The sequence below is a fragment of the Pseudopodoces humilis genome, chromosome 10 (assembly GCF_049639895.1).
Source record: "Pseudopodoces humilis isolate 2021_Gansu_Grassland_sample_001 chromosome 10, ASM4963989v1, whole genome shotgun sequence".
Taxonomy (NCBI): domain Eukaryota; kingdom Metazoa; phylum Chordata; class Aves; order Passeriformes; family Paridae; genus Pseudopodoces; species Pseudopodoces humilis.
The window spans coordinates 15,202,719-15,218,029 of NC_142209.1; the positions used below are offsets into that span (position 1 = coordinate 15,202,719).

The 15,311-nt window shown below is 36.0% G+C and overlaps 1 protein-coding gene across 4 annotated transcripts in view; it reads left to right on the plus strand.

Moving 5' to 3' along the window:
* Window positions 1-15,311, plus strand: part of EVI5 (ecotropic viral integration site 5) — a 76,763-nt gene that overhangs the window by 13,710 nt on the left and 47,742 nt on the right. For all 4 annotated transcript variants that reach the window (XM_005520976.3, XM_014250833.2, XM_088060244.1 and 1 more), the window contains 9 exons: window positions 3,260-3,449; window positions 6,444-6,668; window positions 7,649-7,723; window positions 8,382-8,507; window positions 9,303-9,446; window positions 10,478-10,567; window positions 10,702-10,799; window positions 12,180-12,240; window positions 14,119-14,172. In XM_005520976.3, the coding sequence (XP_005521033.1) occupies window positions 3,260-3,449; window positions 6,444-6,668; window positions 7,649-7,723; window positions 8,382-8,507; window positions 9,303-9,446; window positions 10,478-10,567; window positions 10,702-10,799; window positions 12,180-12,240; window positions 14,119-14,172 (1,063 nt within the window). The remainder of the gene's footprint in view (window positions 1-3,259; window positions 3,450-6,443; window positions 6,669-7,648; window positions 7,724-8,381; window positions 8,508-9,302; window positions 9,447-10,477; window positions 10,568-10,701; window positions 10,800-12,179; window positions 12,241-14,118; window positions 14,173-15,311) is intronic.

Consider the following 15,311-nt stretch of genomic DNA (forward strand, 5'->3'; position numbering starts at 1 on the left):
ACTCATTTTTGCACTTTTGAGGTAGGACTCCTAAGTCATCTGTCCTTTTGCAAAATCTGGTTGTATTTGAAAAGTATGTTTCAGTAGTTTTTGAGAGGTTGGCTGTAAACAACTTCAGCTCCAAATAGATTTTCAGACTTGGCAGGTAGCTGCAGGGCTTTGTTACCTACAGGAGATGGCTATCCCTGAGCTGTAGTGAAGTGCAAGGTTTGATAATTTAGGTCAAACTAGCTTCTGTTCCAGCTTCTGTGAGTGTGCTGGCCTTTGCATTGAGGCAGTTGAGGTACTCTATCTTTGATTGGGTTGGGTGGGTTTTTTGTGTGGTTTTTGTTGGCTTTTTTGTTTGTTTTGTTTTGTGCGGTTTTTTTGTTGGGTTTATTTTTCTTTTTTATTTGGTGGGTTTGGGGAGAGGGGGTTGCTCTTTGGTGATTTTTTTTTTGTGGTTTTTTTTGGCAGTATTTTTTGTGTGTGGTTTGGTGCCTTTTTAATAGTATTATTCTTATTCTTGGTTGGGAGGGGTTGTTTGGCTTGGGGTTTTGTTTTTGTTGGTCTGTTTATTTGTTTATTTTTTCGGCTGAGTCACTTCTGAGGGTAGTAACTTCCAGTGGAGGAAGAGAGTAACTGGAGAAGAGGTAATGCTTGTGTGTCACCTGGCATGTCTTCTCTCATGTCTACATTCTGCAGCCTGATAGCGGCAGAATTTGAAGGGAATTTGATACATCTGTCCAGATTTTGACAATAGAAGGAAGCTTCTAGAACCACCTTGTACGCTCTTCCTTGTCTTCGAAGATGAACTCCATGTAATTTTTGCTGTGCAAATTAAAAATTATCAAAAGAAGCAAAAAAATAGTTAAATAGCACTTTGAAGAAAGCTAATTTGCATTTAATCTGAGGCTTTCTAGTCTGTTCATGACAAAACAGCTAGCTTGTATTTGAAAAGTAAACTGTTCTTTGGACTGCTTATCTATGTTGAAATGTAATGTCTTTACATCTAGAGTCTTCTCGTTAAGGCCTGCAGTCAGACTACCTGGCTTGTTGCAAGAAGAACGTGAGCTTGGGCTTTCTGTCTCAAATCGGCTTTCTTCATTTAGTGAATAAACTAGCCAATCTTGTCTGGTATTATTTCATTTTAGCCAGACATGTTATTATTCCCACATTATTCTTGTGTGTGAATTCTGTTTAGAGGCTACCCTATCAAGTGTATCTTTGCTGGTGAGATACTGCCCTTTAATACTGAAATTCGATGCTTATGCTGGCTGCACTGTAGCTTCAGAACAGTTTGCATCTGCAGTTTAGCACAGTGGCACTTTGTTGACAATTGTACTCTGTTCACAGGGAACCTTTCTTTCTGCTTGCTGGAAGAACTGCTGCTGTGGATGTTTGTAAAGGTTTTGGGTTTTTTGTAGTCTTTTATGTCAGAAGGAGAATATGAATTAGGTAACAGAAAAGAGAAGAACTCAAATCGTTTCAGGCTATGTCTTGTAGCATTCTGTAATCTAATTATAATGAAAGTCCCCACAAAATAAAGAGGAAGCTCAGTCCAGAGTCCTGTTGTAACTGTTTGGCATTAGTAAATCATTTATAAAGTTTTAAATGAAAGAAAACTGTGGCTAAACGTCACAGAACTTGCGACTTACTGTGAATAGAACTTCCTGTTTTCAGATCTAAGGACAATGAGTTTAGCCAGGTAAGGTCAAATTACAGAAACTTAGTATAACTTCTACAGAAACCTGTGGAAACTGGAAGTGTCTCATTAGAACCTTGTTTTTGTAATCTTAATGTTTATTCTATCTTTTTTTCTCTGTGATTTCTTTGAATTTGGACTTTAGGCATTGTCTTGGATTGAGAGAAGGAGTTTCAAACTAATTTTTCATTATGGATCAGTATAACCCAGGTTTCTAAACATTTGAAGTAGATTTTTAAAGTATTTTCTTCAAAACTAGATTTTATGCATTCCATTAATAAATGGAAAATTATTTGAATTTTTTGTTTTTAAAAATAAAATTCCGAATTAAAATTTGTCTTGAAAAGGCTTTCTTCCTTTTTTTTTTTTTCCCTGAGGTATTGCTATTTAACTCTTTTCCAAACAAAATACTCCTGCAGAATCTGTACTATTTGTCTCCAGGAGTTAAATTACTTTTTCCCTTACTTTCATAAACATCAGCAGGTGAAAGCTGGGAGCAGGGAAAGCTAGTATAAATATCTTTATTATAGTGGAGAGCTTAAAAATTGTAGGTATGCTGAGATTTCCATACCACCTCAGATATAATATACCTTGGGTTATAATTTGTTTATTATCTAAAACAACCTGACCTTGCTGAAATGCTGTGGGATTAACTTTCATACTAATTTTTGAGAAATTATTCAACCACATGACTGACGTACTGATGTGGGAATTCTTAGAAGTTAAAGCACAAATTAAACTCTTGGTATAGCGAAACACTTTGAAGTTAGTCTGGATTGTTGCTCTTACCTAGCCCTAGGTCTAAAAAAGTTTTCCCTGCTTATGGGCCTCAATATTAGCTGAGGATCAACAAAGCATTGCCTTTTTGCCAAGTCCATGGCCACAGCAGCCAGCTCGCAGGGAAGTCTCCTCAGGAACTTGTCTAGCACTTAACACATCTTTGTTTATGCTTTGCTGCTGGATAACCCCAGAGGTTCTCACGTTTGAACTCCTCACTTTAATTACACATTCATTAGCTCTACCGATCACTTCTGTTGCCTCGCTTGGTCTGTAGGTCTGGGACTTCTCCTGTGCATTTATAAAACACTGAATAGATTTGTGAACATTTGTCAGCAAATGTCAGTTGTTCTAAAATTACTTCAGAGGTTTTAATTGTTCTGTCTTTATTTACACTGTCAATTTTAAAAAAGTGTAATCAGCTAGACTTCCAGGAGGCCAATTTTTTGTCTTTTAAATGACTATATTTTTTTAAAAGTTTTTTGACATTTCATGTTATCATTGAGGATATTTGACTTCCTTAGGTTTTCTTTGTCAGTCTGATGCATGACAGCTGTGGGTGACATTTTTATCTGTTTCTTAAAATGCTGCAGTGTGAACTGTTCTGTATGCAGATTTACTTGCGATCTCAAGAGAAAGCAGTAACGTTGAACAGTTCTTTACACATTTAGTCCAAATCCATGCTGGTAAAATTGTTTCACTGAACCTCTGTGTGTGTTCTTTGTCAAGAAAACAATTAGTAGTGTGATCCTTTGATTAGAAGAACTTGTGTTTGTTTTTTATGTGCTTTCTTTGCAGACTCTTGGAAACAGATAGCAAATCCTTACGATCAGTAAATGGGTCAAGAAGAAATAGTGGATCTTCTCTTGTATCTAGTTCATCAGCTTCTAGCAATCTCAGCCATCTTGAAGAAGACTCATGGATCCTGTGGGGAAGGATTGTGAATGAATGGGAAGATGTACGGAAGAAGAAAGAAAAGCAAGTTAAGGTAGAAGCTGGAAACTGTTTTTTGGATATATTTTTAATGTGATAAAAGTGATACTGTTTTATCTTTGTGATGGGCTTATTATTTTAAAATAAATATGTAATACAAACTTCCAGTTTAATCTTTCCATTCCTAAGCCTTAGTGCTTCCTTTGTAACCTTCCTATGTCCTGTCGCCCAGCTGAAAACCAGATGCATTTACTGTATCTTGAATACTAAAGCTTTCAGTTTACCTCTGATGAGAGATTTCCATGAGTACAGGGATGATTAGCTTTATGTTTCCAAAAATGGAATTACTGAAAATCAACTTAAGGGCATCTGATAGCTTGATGCTATGATTATGTATATGTATGCTATGCTGCTATATCCTGAGCAGCTCACTTTTTAAAGCATTCTTAATAATTAATTCTACTCAAAGGCTGCAATGAATTTAGGTTTTTGTGCTTGCCAAGTATGTTGATCCCAGAGATGGCCTTAGGCAGAAGAACACATAGTTTCTAAATTCTGGATGTATTGGATGAATTTTGAGCAGTGTGTCCAGTCTGGGTTAGTTGTGGTCATGTACAGAAGTGGAGCTCAATTACACTTTAAATTCAAACTGAAAAGCATTTAGTGCATTTGAACATATCCATGTTTTAGTGGCAGCAAGCACAGCAGTGTGGGATTTTTTTTGTTAGTAGGCGAGTTGTTCTGCTTTGGTTCTTTATTGGCTGTAGTCGGTAGTTTTATGTGCAGAATACAAATGTGTCAGGGTCTTTTGAACAGTTTGAAATGTGTCTATGAATAGGTTGTGGGAAGGCGGAACAATGGGCTAAAGTAAAGTATCTTTTATATGAAGCAGTTGTGAAGAGAGAACATGACTTGAGAGAGGAAATAAAGGAAGAAAATGAACTAAAGATTTCCTGCTTGCATAGGGAAAGCAGTTTCTGGAAAGGTGTTCCAAAAGGCCATGAAAAGAAGGCCACAGGAACCTGGCAAGAGAAAGGAAAAGTGAGATGGTAATAAGAAGATCTGGTTAGTTAGAATTTGTTTGAACATTTCACAAGTATCACTTGTTTTTAGAGCTGGCCAAATACAATTTTAGGAGTATTTGACTAACTTTCAGAGAATATTTAATCATATTGCTGACTAATATTATATCGAAAACTAGCCAAGTTTTCCTTTGCTGTTAAATAATTTTCAGAATTTTTTTGTTGAAAGTCAACCTTAACTGTGAGTCTGCATTTATGGTGGAATATCAGAGCATGCACACCTATTCCCTGATTGTGCCAGTATGTACATAGGTAGCAGCATATGTGTCTTTTTGTCCTGGCTGTAAAGGCGGGTCTTAGGTTATTAGAAATCTGGTAAGTTTTTAGGTTTTAGATGTGTCTATACCTTCCTCCAAAGGTGATGTGTTCCATCCTTTACATCTCTCAATCTACTTCAGAACTTGCTTCTTGTTTATAGAGCACTTCCATGGATGGAAATCCAATATGGAGCAGTTTATGAAGGATGATTTCAGTCCTGCTGTTCAGTTCACATGACATGCCTAGCAGATGTGTTTTCCTGCTGTTCCTTTTAGGAAAGTTGGAGATGTTAACTCTATTATTATGTCAATCAGGTACATTAATGAGGCATTTGCAAGAAGTTTCTTGCTTTATTAGTAGCCCTTGAGGCTTTAGATGACTGAAGTACAGTCCAATTCTGTTGTTGACAAAGGATAGATAGAGACAGTTAAGTAAAGCTGATGTGTTAGGGTTCTTGTCTGGTAGAGTTGGGAATCTTTTAGGAAAAAGCCCTTTGTGTTGTGTTGTAGGCAGGAGAAATAGCTGGAGTGGCATTACTGTGGTGGTTCTGAAGAAGGATGGATTGAGAACTTAGGGATAGTAGAAAATGGAGGTCAGTGATGCAAAACTCCTGCAGCAGAGTTCAAGCTTAAGAAAAAACTTGAAAGCAAGAGTATCTTTGAAAGTTATCAGTGTTGCATTTATTAACTGTAATGTTGGAGAAGTAGGAGAAATGTGTGGAACAAACAGGAAGAAGAGGAAGCTTTGCAGAATAGGAGATTACTGTGGCTTCAGAATAAATAATAATGAAAGAAATTAGCTTTTAGAAGACAGAATACTTGATAACAAGTATTCTTAAGGTACAAAAAGTTCTTAAGGTACATAAAGGAAATAATCTTGGAGAGACAATCTTCTAGGTCAGACTGATTCCAGTTGCAAAACATACCACCAAGACAGTCTGTTAAATTCCTGAATAATACTTATTTCTCAGTTTGCAGATCAAGCATCAAGACTACTTGTCCTTGTGATTTCTTAAAGGACAAGTAACAGGTTCTTAGGTCTACTCATCTGGGCATGTTTGAATTGTATAATAATAATACCTAGCAGATTTTTTTTTCAAAAGATAAAATACATTTAGTTGCTTTAGTAGGTGTAAACTTAATGTTTTCTTGGTCCAGTGTCTGAAACTGCATGTAAATACTTCCTTAAAAGATAGCTTGGAAATACTGGCACACCAGAGAAATTAGACACAACTTGTCAAGTTTGTTAAATGACAGCTGTACTGTGCAAATTTTTTGTTGTATTTGACTGTGCTATGGTTAGTTCTACTTTTTGTCATTTACCAATTTTGGAAGTAATTTTTAGTTGGTGATTTCTTAGATCTCAATTGCTACAAATATTACTAGGGAGTTTTCTTCAGTAATCTTTCATGAACTATAGACATTGTATTAAATTCTGTTTAACTGAAATTCTTGTATAAAATTACTTGACTATTCAGTTTTTCACATAGCTTGCCATGGATAAGGGACTACTTTCAGTAGCTAATTTAGCCACTAAAAATTATTCAGAGACTGCTTACTTTTGTTAATAATCCCACATGTTCTAAACTGCATGAGTACTATTTTGCCGTAATGTTAATTTTTTTCTGAAATTGTGAGGAATTTGATTTTTCTCTAGGTTTATTTTTTGTAATATTTTCAGGAAATATAAATTGATATTTTGTTCCTTAGGAGCTGGTTCGAAAAGGTATACCTCATCACTTCAGAGCAATTGTTTGGCAACTTTTATGCAGTGCTCAAAGCATGCCAATTAAGGATCAGTATTCAGAGCTTTTAAAAATGACATCTCCTTGTGAAAAATTAATAAGAAGGGACATTGCTAGAACATACCCCGAACATGATTTTTTCAAAGAAAAAGATAGCCTTGGGCAGGAGGTCTTGTTCAACGTAATGAAGGTGAGTTGGTATTTCAGCCCTTGAAGATATACTAGCAAGAACATGTGCTAGCTTGGATTGCTGTGTATATAGAGAACTTGCACCAGATTCACGTGTTGTAAGTTTTTTTTAAAACACAGACACTGCAATGATTTAACAAATCCCATTTTAGTTTCGATGGCATTCTTGTAAGTTTTTTAATATCTCACAAAGTAAAACCAAGTTGCCATTAGATCAAAGTCACAGACTAACTGCTGATACTGTCATGGAATGAAGTGTGCCATGAATTAAAGTAAACAGCATTGCCCAAGACAAGAACATTGGCAATCAGAACTAGTATTCAGTTTGTAGGTATTTCTGAAAAAAAGAGGAAGTGCACATGGCAGCAGGAGCAAATGGCTGGTACATGCTAATGTGCAGTTGTTCCGGTTCATTTGGCATTCAAATGAAAATGCCAACATAGCATTGCTTGCATTACTTAGTCTTCACTAGAGGTTAAACTTTGAAGATCAGACTTTTCCATAGAACATAGTTTCAACAGAAAAGTTGGCAGGTTTCCAAATCATAATAATTTCCATAACTCTCAAAGATGCCATCTGCATGGGGATCACCACATTTCATTCATCTGTAAAAAACTGCAACATATATTTTTTCTGAAGACAACTAGTTTCATTGTCTGGTCTGTTCTATAAAAGTAGTACGTTGTGAGATTTGTATGCCTGTGGTCTCTTTTGGCAAATTCCTGTTGAATTGTAGTTGAAAACTGCCTGTATTTTTGGTAGGTGTGCCTCAGCTTTAACTTTGTAAGTGCTCAGAGACCAGTATTTGTAGCAGCAGGTAGAAGCTAGAATGTCTGACTAAAACTTCTGGATAGGATGCCTGCCCTTGTTGGATTTGGGGAGAGGAAGAATAAGTCATTAACAAGATAGCAGGATGAGCTATGATTACTTTTTAGTGATAATGAGATTTTAATTGTTAAGAATTTTAACTTTATTTCCCAGGCTTACTCTTTGGTGGATCGTGAGGTTGGATACTGTCAAGGAAGTGCTTTTATAGTTGGATTACTGCTTATGCAGGTAAAAAAAAAAATTAAAATTTGTGAACTTTTAAAATCCATGCTAGAATGCATAATATACTGTGGTGATTTATTGGGAATTTTTGCAATGGTTTTCCTTCATAATTTTGTTACAATGTTGTCACGGGCAGCTGTTTAGTCTGGAGGTGAAATGATACTTACTTTGTGTCATTCTATTTGCCAAGATACTGTACAGGAGTGGGAGAATGTATTTTTTTTCTCAGAGCTAAAGTGGGATTAAAGGGTTGTGAGCTATTTTGGTGAGTGATACTTCAAAAATAAATGAACTTCTCATTTCACTTCTATTACATGGAATCACCTCATATACAGTTGATTTGATTATCTTAAAGCTGCCTTTGTATTATTGGTTTTTGGTTTATGAAAAGGTAGGGTATATAATAAAAAGCTTACAGACCTCCATTTCAGTTTAGAAATTATTTGCTAGAATTTAATATATACAAAAGTTCATTGGAGTATTTGGCTGTAAATCCCTTAAGCAAAACAAAAACCTCAAAACAAACCAACAACCAAAAATACCACTCCACTGTGTGCACATGCACACACACAAAACCCCAACTCTAAATCCTCCCAGGCTTTTACTCTGATATATTGTTGTATTTGTCCAGAGTCTTTACTGTGCTTTTTTATTTTTGATATAGATGCCAGAAGAAGAGGCATTCTGTGTGTTTGTTAAATTAATGCAAGATTACAGACTACGAGAACTCTTTAAACCAAGCATGGCTGAACTGGGCCTTTGTATGTACCAGTTTGAATGCATGATACAGGTACATACAAAATCTATCAAACTTGCTCTTCAGTAACTATGAATAAGGAACTTGGGAATTACAGCTCAAGAGTAGTCATGTCTGTTGGCTAACAGGCTGTACTCTTGATAATAGCTAGTTTCAGAACTTCAGAAGTAAGTGCATGTGGCTCTGTGAGCAATTTTTTTTAACCTTTGGCAGACAGTGACTGGCTTTAAACACCGAAGCATGAGGATTTGTATTGCTGCAGTTTAAGCATATGAATGTTTAATTCTGTTTGGATTGAAGATTCTAAAGTCAAAGTCTTCATAGTCAATTTATAGTATCTTAAAAGATGGAAATTGGTATATAACCTCATATGTAGAATTGAAATGGTTTTCAGCTTTGGAATGCAGGTTTTTCTTGGTCAGGCTCATGGAGAAAAATAGGTTTCTGTTTTGTAATCCAGTTTCTAACTTGATGACTGGGGTGAGATATCATGTAGCCCTAGGTTTTGTCAGCTCTTTTTAGTAGCCCGTTCTAGATATTACTCAGGAATTTACACATTTGACTTCCTTGTAGGATCAGGAAGTGTTTTTGTTATCTGCTTTGCAGGGTAGACATTCTATAGGACATTCTATATTGGGATTTTTGTTGCATGGTTCTTGATAATGATGTGTCATATCTTTCCTAGTGCTGTTGCTAGTACAGACAGCTGCTATCTGTACTGAGTATCAATCATTTTCTTATATTCAAAATTTGTCAAAAACATGTCTGCACTAAAACTAGAAGCAGAAGCTTAACATACTTGTGTATTTTACTTCTCTTCTTTTCCAGGAACATCTTCCGGAGCTTTATGTGCACTTTCAGTCTCAGAGTTTCCACACTTCTATGTATGCATCGTCATGGTTTTTAACTATATTCCTTACAACTTTTCCACTACCAATTGCAACGAGAATATTTGATATCTTTATGTCTGAGGTAACTACTAAATAGTAGTCCTACGTTATATTTCAAGAGTAGCTGTTGAAAGCACTTATGTAGGTAGTGGTATAAATCCCATCATGATGGACAAATCTCATAGTCTTGCTTTTTATTTCTTATGCTGATAGATTATTCTAAGGGAAGGTGTCTATGTTTGCAGTTTGTCAAGGAGGAGAGCAGCTAAGTCACTGAATGTTGGTACTGTGGGTAGCTTTGTTCCCTAAGCCTGTTGACGTGTTCCCAAATCTGTTCTTTCTGGATGCAGTGCATTAGCATTGCATAAAGCAGGGACATCCATTCCTCAGTATTATGGTGAGTTTGCAGTGGAAACTAATGCTGCTTTTGGGGCAAAGTTAAAGTTCATTGGGGATATGCAAGCCAAGAAGCGGGAGTGTTAGTTCCTTTTACTGTCCAGATGCAGATCGGTGACAAAGAAATTTAGGGAATTATTCAGTGTCATTATCACAAAGACACCTATGCTGTGGTTAGGATTAGAGCTTTGCATAATTGTAACTAGTAACAAATCATAGCTTATGCTTGGTCTGCAATCAGCTTTAAGAAAGCAGTAAGTCAAAGGTGGATCCTTTCAGCTTGCCCTCAGGAAAGTCCAAGATGGGGTATGTAGTGATACATTCCTTTTTTTTTTTTTTTTTTTTTTGTAGTTTAACTGCACTGTGCTGTGTCTGAAATGAAAACAGCTTTTTTGAGAAGTACTGAGGCCTTTTCTACTAGATATACTTAAAACGGTTGATAGAGCTGACTTAGAGAATTCCTGTCACTCGAGATTTTGCCTCATCACGAACTTCCCTGAGGGAGATGTCTGGCATCAGGACAAATAGCCAGACTGCTTGTCCTTGCAACAAAAAAAAAACCAAAAAAACACAGAAGCCATTTGTTGAGAGATTTTTTTCGGTAGCCCCTTTACTTGTGCTTACTTGGGTGAGATTTCCAATGTTACTAAATAGTAGAAAAACTCTGTTCTGTTGACAATGAATAATTGTTGGATATTTTTTAATTTCTCTTTTCAGGGTTTAGAGATAGTATTTCGAGTAGGCTTAGCATTACTTCAGATGAACCAGGCAGAATTACTGCAACTTGACATGGAAGGAATGTTACAGGTAACATTATAATAATTTTATTATTTATTTATTATTGTTTATAATAATTTTAAGAGATATCTGAAATGTGTAGTGTATGTATATTTCCTTGCAGCTGTTAATTATATGTAATCTTGTGCTCTGATTGCTTTTAGCACTTTCAAAAGGTCATTCCACATCAGTTTGACAGTGGTCCAGACAAATTAATCCAAGCGTCTTACCAGGTCAAATACAATGCAAAAAAGATGAAAAAGTAGGTATTACATTTTGAGAAAATAGATTATACTGTTGCTGAGTTACTGTTTGTTTACCCTTAAGAAATGTTATTCAGTGTTTCATTTTGAATTTTTCGTCTTTACATTTTTTGGGGGTTTTATACTATATAAACAGTTAAAACTGAAGTTCTGTCTGCAAAAAAAATTTCTAAAGTAGTATTTGCTATTTTTCTTAAATATAACAAAGCTATATCTCACTTACAAAAATAATTAAAAAAGCTTTTGAAAAAAACTGAAGGTTATGGGGAATTACAGCACTTCTGTAAAAAGGAACTGAATGAGAGGCTGGGTAGAGGGTGGTTTTCTGGTGGGAAGGGAGAATGGGGGGGGTTTTTTCAGAGTGAAGCAGGGAAGAGAGATGAAACTTTTACAATCTGGCCTGAATTCTAAAGATTTTAGTTCTCAGGAACTGGAAAAATAATCATGGTGGTAAAGTGCATTTATAGTCAAAATTAGTGCTTTTTAAAATATAGATTGATACAACTTTGTAGTAACATTGACAACAGTAAAACAACTTTCATTTGGTGTTCGAAATCTTGAGAATACCACTACTTGTTGTTTTTAATTGCATGTCTCTTCTGCCTCTAGTAAATTTTGTTTTGATTAGCCAAGCTGCAGGCAGTGTGATTTTCCAGGATTAAGTTTGGTGGGTCACCCCTTGATTGTAAAGTACCTTATTTTCATTGTTGCACTGCAGGTTGTGCCCAGGGTCTTCCAAGCTGAATTTGTCAATATTTTTCTTTTTTTTTTTCTGTCAGCAGCCTATGATCAGTAGAGTGAGCAGTCTTCTCTAAAAAAGAAGTAACAACAAAGCTTTCAGGAAAAATATTTTCTTTGCAAACCTTTACAAGTGTATGTAGTTGAAAATCCTGCCATTCCAAGTCTGAACTTCCTGATCTGCCTTCTGTAGAGGCATTGTTATCTTAGCTTGTGGGTTTTTCTTGCCTCCTTTTTCATTTGGTTTGCTGGGTAGAAGCTAAAATTGGTTTATATTTAAGGTATTTTTCTCAGATTTCTTTGCATCTTTTTCTTCCAGGCTTCCCAAGTTCTGATTTCCTTTGGCTGAATCTGTTGAAATGATGACTGTATCACATAAAGGGGTTGTTACAGAGTAGCTCCAAATTGCTGCCACTGTAATGTATCCAAACAAAACTCCTGCACTTCAGAGTGCTGGTTCAGTCATATCTACTGAAATCTGTGTTTAAATTCAAGGTCCAGTCAAAGCACTTACAGGAGTGCATTTCAGAGGAAGTATCAATAATCTGTATCTCTGTTCTACTGTTATTTATTAGGTATTACACCAACAAGTAAATTATCCACAATGTTTCTGATCATAATTTACTATTTCTAATTTTTAGGCTAGAAAAAGAGTACACTACAATAAAGACAAAAGAAATGGAAGAACAAGTTGAAATTAAAGTAAGGAACCCTCAGCAAATTTATTTATGAATGAGTTTAATTCCTAGATGGGGAGTTACATGTTTGATCTCTGCATGTAGCAGGACATAATTAAGATCCCCAAATTATTTTCTTTCACCTTTTATATTGGGGATGTCTGTTCATAAAGGACACCTACAGTGACCTTGAGGCTTCTGGTGGACATGAAACAAAAATCTTTGGGGACCTGCTGTACTTATTTTATTAGTATTTCCTGCTGACAAAAGCTTAATAACAGATGCCCTCATTTATCAGAGGTTCCAAATATGCTGGTTTAGATGTAGGTGCTCCACACAGGAGGTTTGTATGACACATGTTAGGATAGACTTCATAGAGTGCACTTAAGTGGATTGTCTTTGATTTTAAGATCTTGATTTTTCTTATGTATTGGACCCAAATTGTAGTATCTTCTGTCTGCAATCACTTTTTCTTTTGGAGCTTTTGCAGTTAATATAAACTGGGGGAAAAAGCCAAGCTGCCAGTGTTTATTTTTCTCTTTTTATTAACTGGCCTATTTCCTGGATGTACTTAATCACTGCATCTTTTTGCTCTTGTGACATAAATAGGCTTTTGATGCCTTTTTTTCCCGTTTCACTTTTTTTTCCACAGCATGTTGTTTGATCTGGATTTTCTTCCTTGTGTTTTTAGCCAGTTCTATGAGAAAAGACATTGAGAGAAATGATGTGCAAGTGTATTATATAAAGCTCTGTTGAGGGAGTTAGGTACAGCCTTCCTTCTTCCTGTCCACTGCTAGTCATTTTGCCTTTCTATATCAGTTTTTAAGGCATCAGTTCTTCAGAAAAATTAGTGTGAGACTTATCTGGGAGCACAAAGGTATTAGGAGCCTTTTCAGGCAGTTTATTATTGTACCAGGCAGTGAGGCAGTTAGCAGTATCTGCTGTAGCAGCAGCTCAAATCAGATTTGCAGGGCTCAAGTGACAACTCTCTGCAGAACAGGACAAAGTAAAAGCATATGAAAGACAACTGTAACTTTAGATTCTAGTATACAAACTCATTTCAAATACTTTTCTGGTTCTTGCCACCATCCCACCCCAAAAAAAGAAGAAAGCAAAAAACATCCCCAAAATAAAAACCATGAAGCCCACCCCAACAAAAAACCAACCAAAAAACCCCAACCAAACAATACAAAGCTGTCTGTTTCTAGGGCCTACTTTGGGACATATGTAAACAATTTCTGACTTAGCAGAAGAGACTATTTTAGGGGAGATAGAAAAACAACCATATTTTGAGTTTGCCTTTTAGTCTGTCAGAAGAAAGCATTTACTGAACATGTATCCAATGCCCTGTTCTGAGGGGTATGGATCTCTTCTGTCTCAGTGCTGACTGCTAAAATTTACAGGAAGTGCACTTGGTAAAGTTTGGTGTTCAGTACAATTCATTCTTACTTCTGAGGCATTTGAGGTAATTCTCAGTATAAACTTACAGATTTATGTAAATTCTTGTGTGAAAAGGGAAGGAAACCTTGTAGCTGCCTCCTTAGCTTGTCCTAGTGCAGGGAGTGCACTTTCATGCCTCTTAACCATGAAGACTGACTCTTATGAAGGGGGGGTTGTCGAGTCTGGTGTGGGGTTAAGCCCCATGGTTCATTTGCAGACATACAGCTGATGCTTTTGCATAACATGAGATGTGTTCTTGCTTTTGCCGTACCAAGCTGTTTAAACTCGTATTTTGAACTAGTATGTAATATGAAAGGATATTAAGAAGGTCACTAATTATTTTTTTGATTTATATTGATTTTCACGGATGTGATGAGATAAAAATGTTGTTAGTTTGCTTTGCTTTTATCAGACTTTCAATTCATAACTTGAGAAATGGATTTGTGAACTGTTTACCTTCCAGAGGTTACGAACTGAAAATAGACTCCTAAAACAACGCATTGAAACACTAGAAAAAGTAAGTATGTTGGGGATTAGATTTATCTCAATTAATTTAGACTTTATTGATGGCAATTTCATTATATGAAATGGGAATCTTAGAATTATAGTTTACTGTTTTCCTGATAATCTCTGGTGTTTACTAGCAGTGCTTAGCCAAATAACATGGCTATCACCAATAAATTAAGGTCAGTGCTTTAAATATGTAAGGTTATGGCTGCTTCTTAGTGATTATAAAATCAAACATTTTGACATACCCAGCTTGTGTGGTACTGTTTTCTTGCTGAATTAGAAGCATATGTTCAAAGTCCAGAAGACTCCATGAAACAGTGGACTGGTTGGTTGGAAAAGAGGTCATTGTGAGAGAATCCTCAGTTTTGAAAACCTGAAGCTGCTCGGTGTTTTTATGTAGGAGCAAAATGACAGACTTACCAATGACCAGAGAGATGTTGCAGCATTCATATTGAGAACAGGAACACTGCCATTCATTCATTCTATGTAGTTTTTAGGTTTTGTGGCAATTTTGGGTACATGGTGGGGAGAATATCTAAAGACTTATTTTCATATATTTAGTCTGGAGTAGAGTTCTGTTAGGTTTTTTTGTAGCTGACTGAAACTTCAAAAGTATGCATGAAGACTGCTGTGGATATTTTGCAAACTGTTCTCCAGTGGCCTCTCCTGTATCCTGGTATCACATTTCCTGTGGCAGATTGCATCTGAACTGTTCTGCTTAGGGCAGGGACAAGCAGGGACCAGCAGCAGGGACAAACAGGGACCATCTTTCAACAAATACAATTGAATGTTCTTGTGAGTTGCAAACAGTTGTTCATATTTCACAGGGAAGAAAATGGTAACGTTTCAATTAAGAGTGACATAATTGAAAGACCTCACACTTCAGATGTTAAACCTCACTGCAATTTCTTAAAAAGCAGTCCGTCTATGTCAAATTCTAATTAACTGATTTCAGAATTTCGTTTGGAAAAGATGCATAATAAGGACATTGTGAAAATTGTGACCAAAAATACAATTTTATGGACATTTTTGTTTCTGGTATTGGAGATTTATAAAATGAATGGCAAAGATTAGGCTCTCTTTGAGAAGCTCAAAGCTATAGTGAATCATTTCAATGCCCTTGGCAAATATATAATAGGTAATATC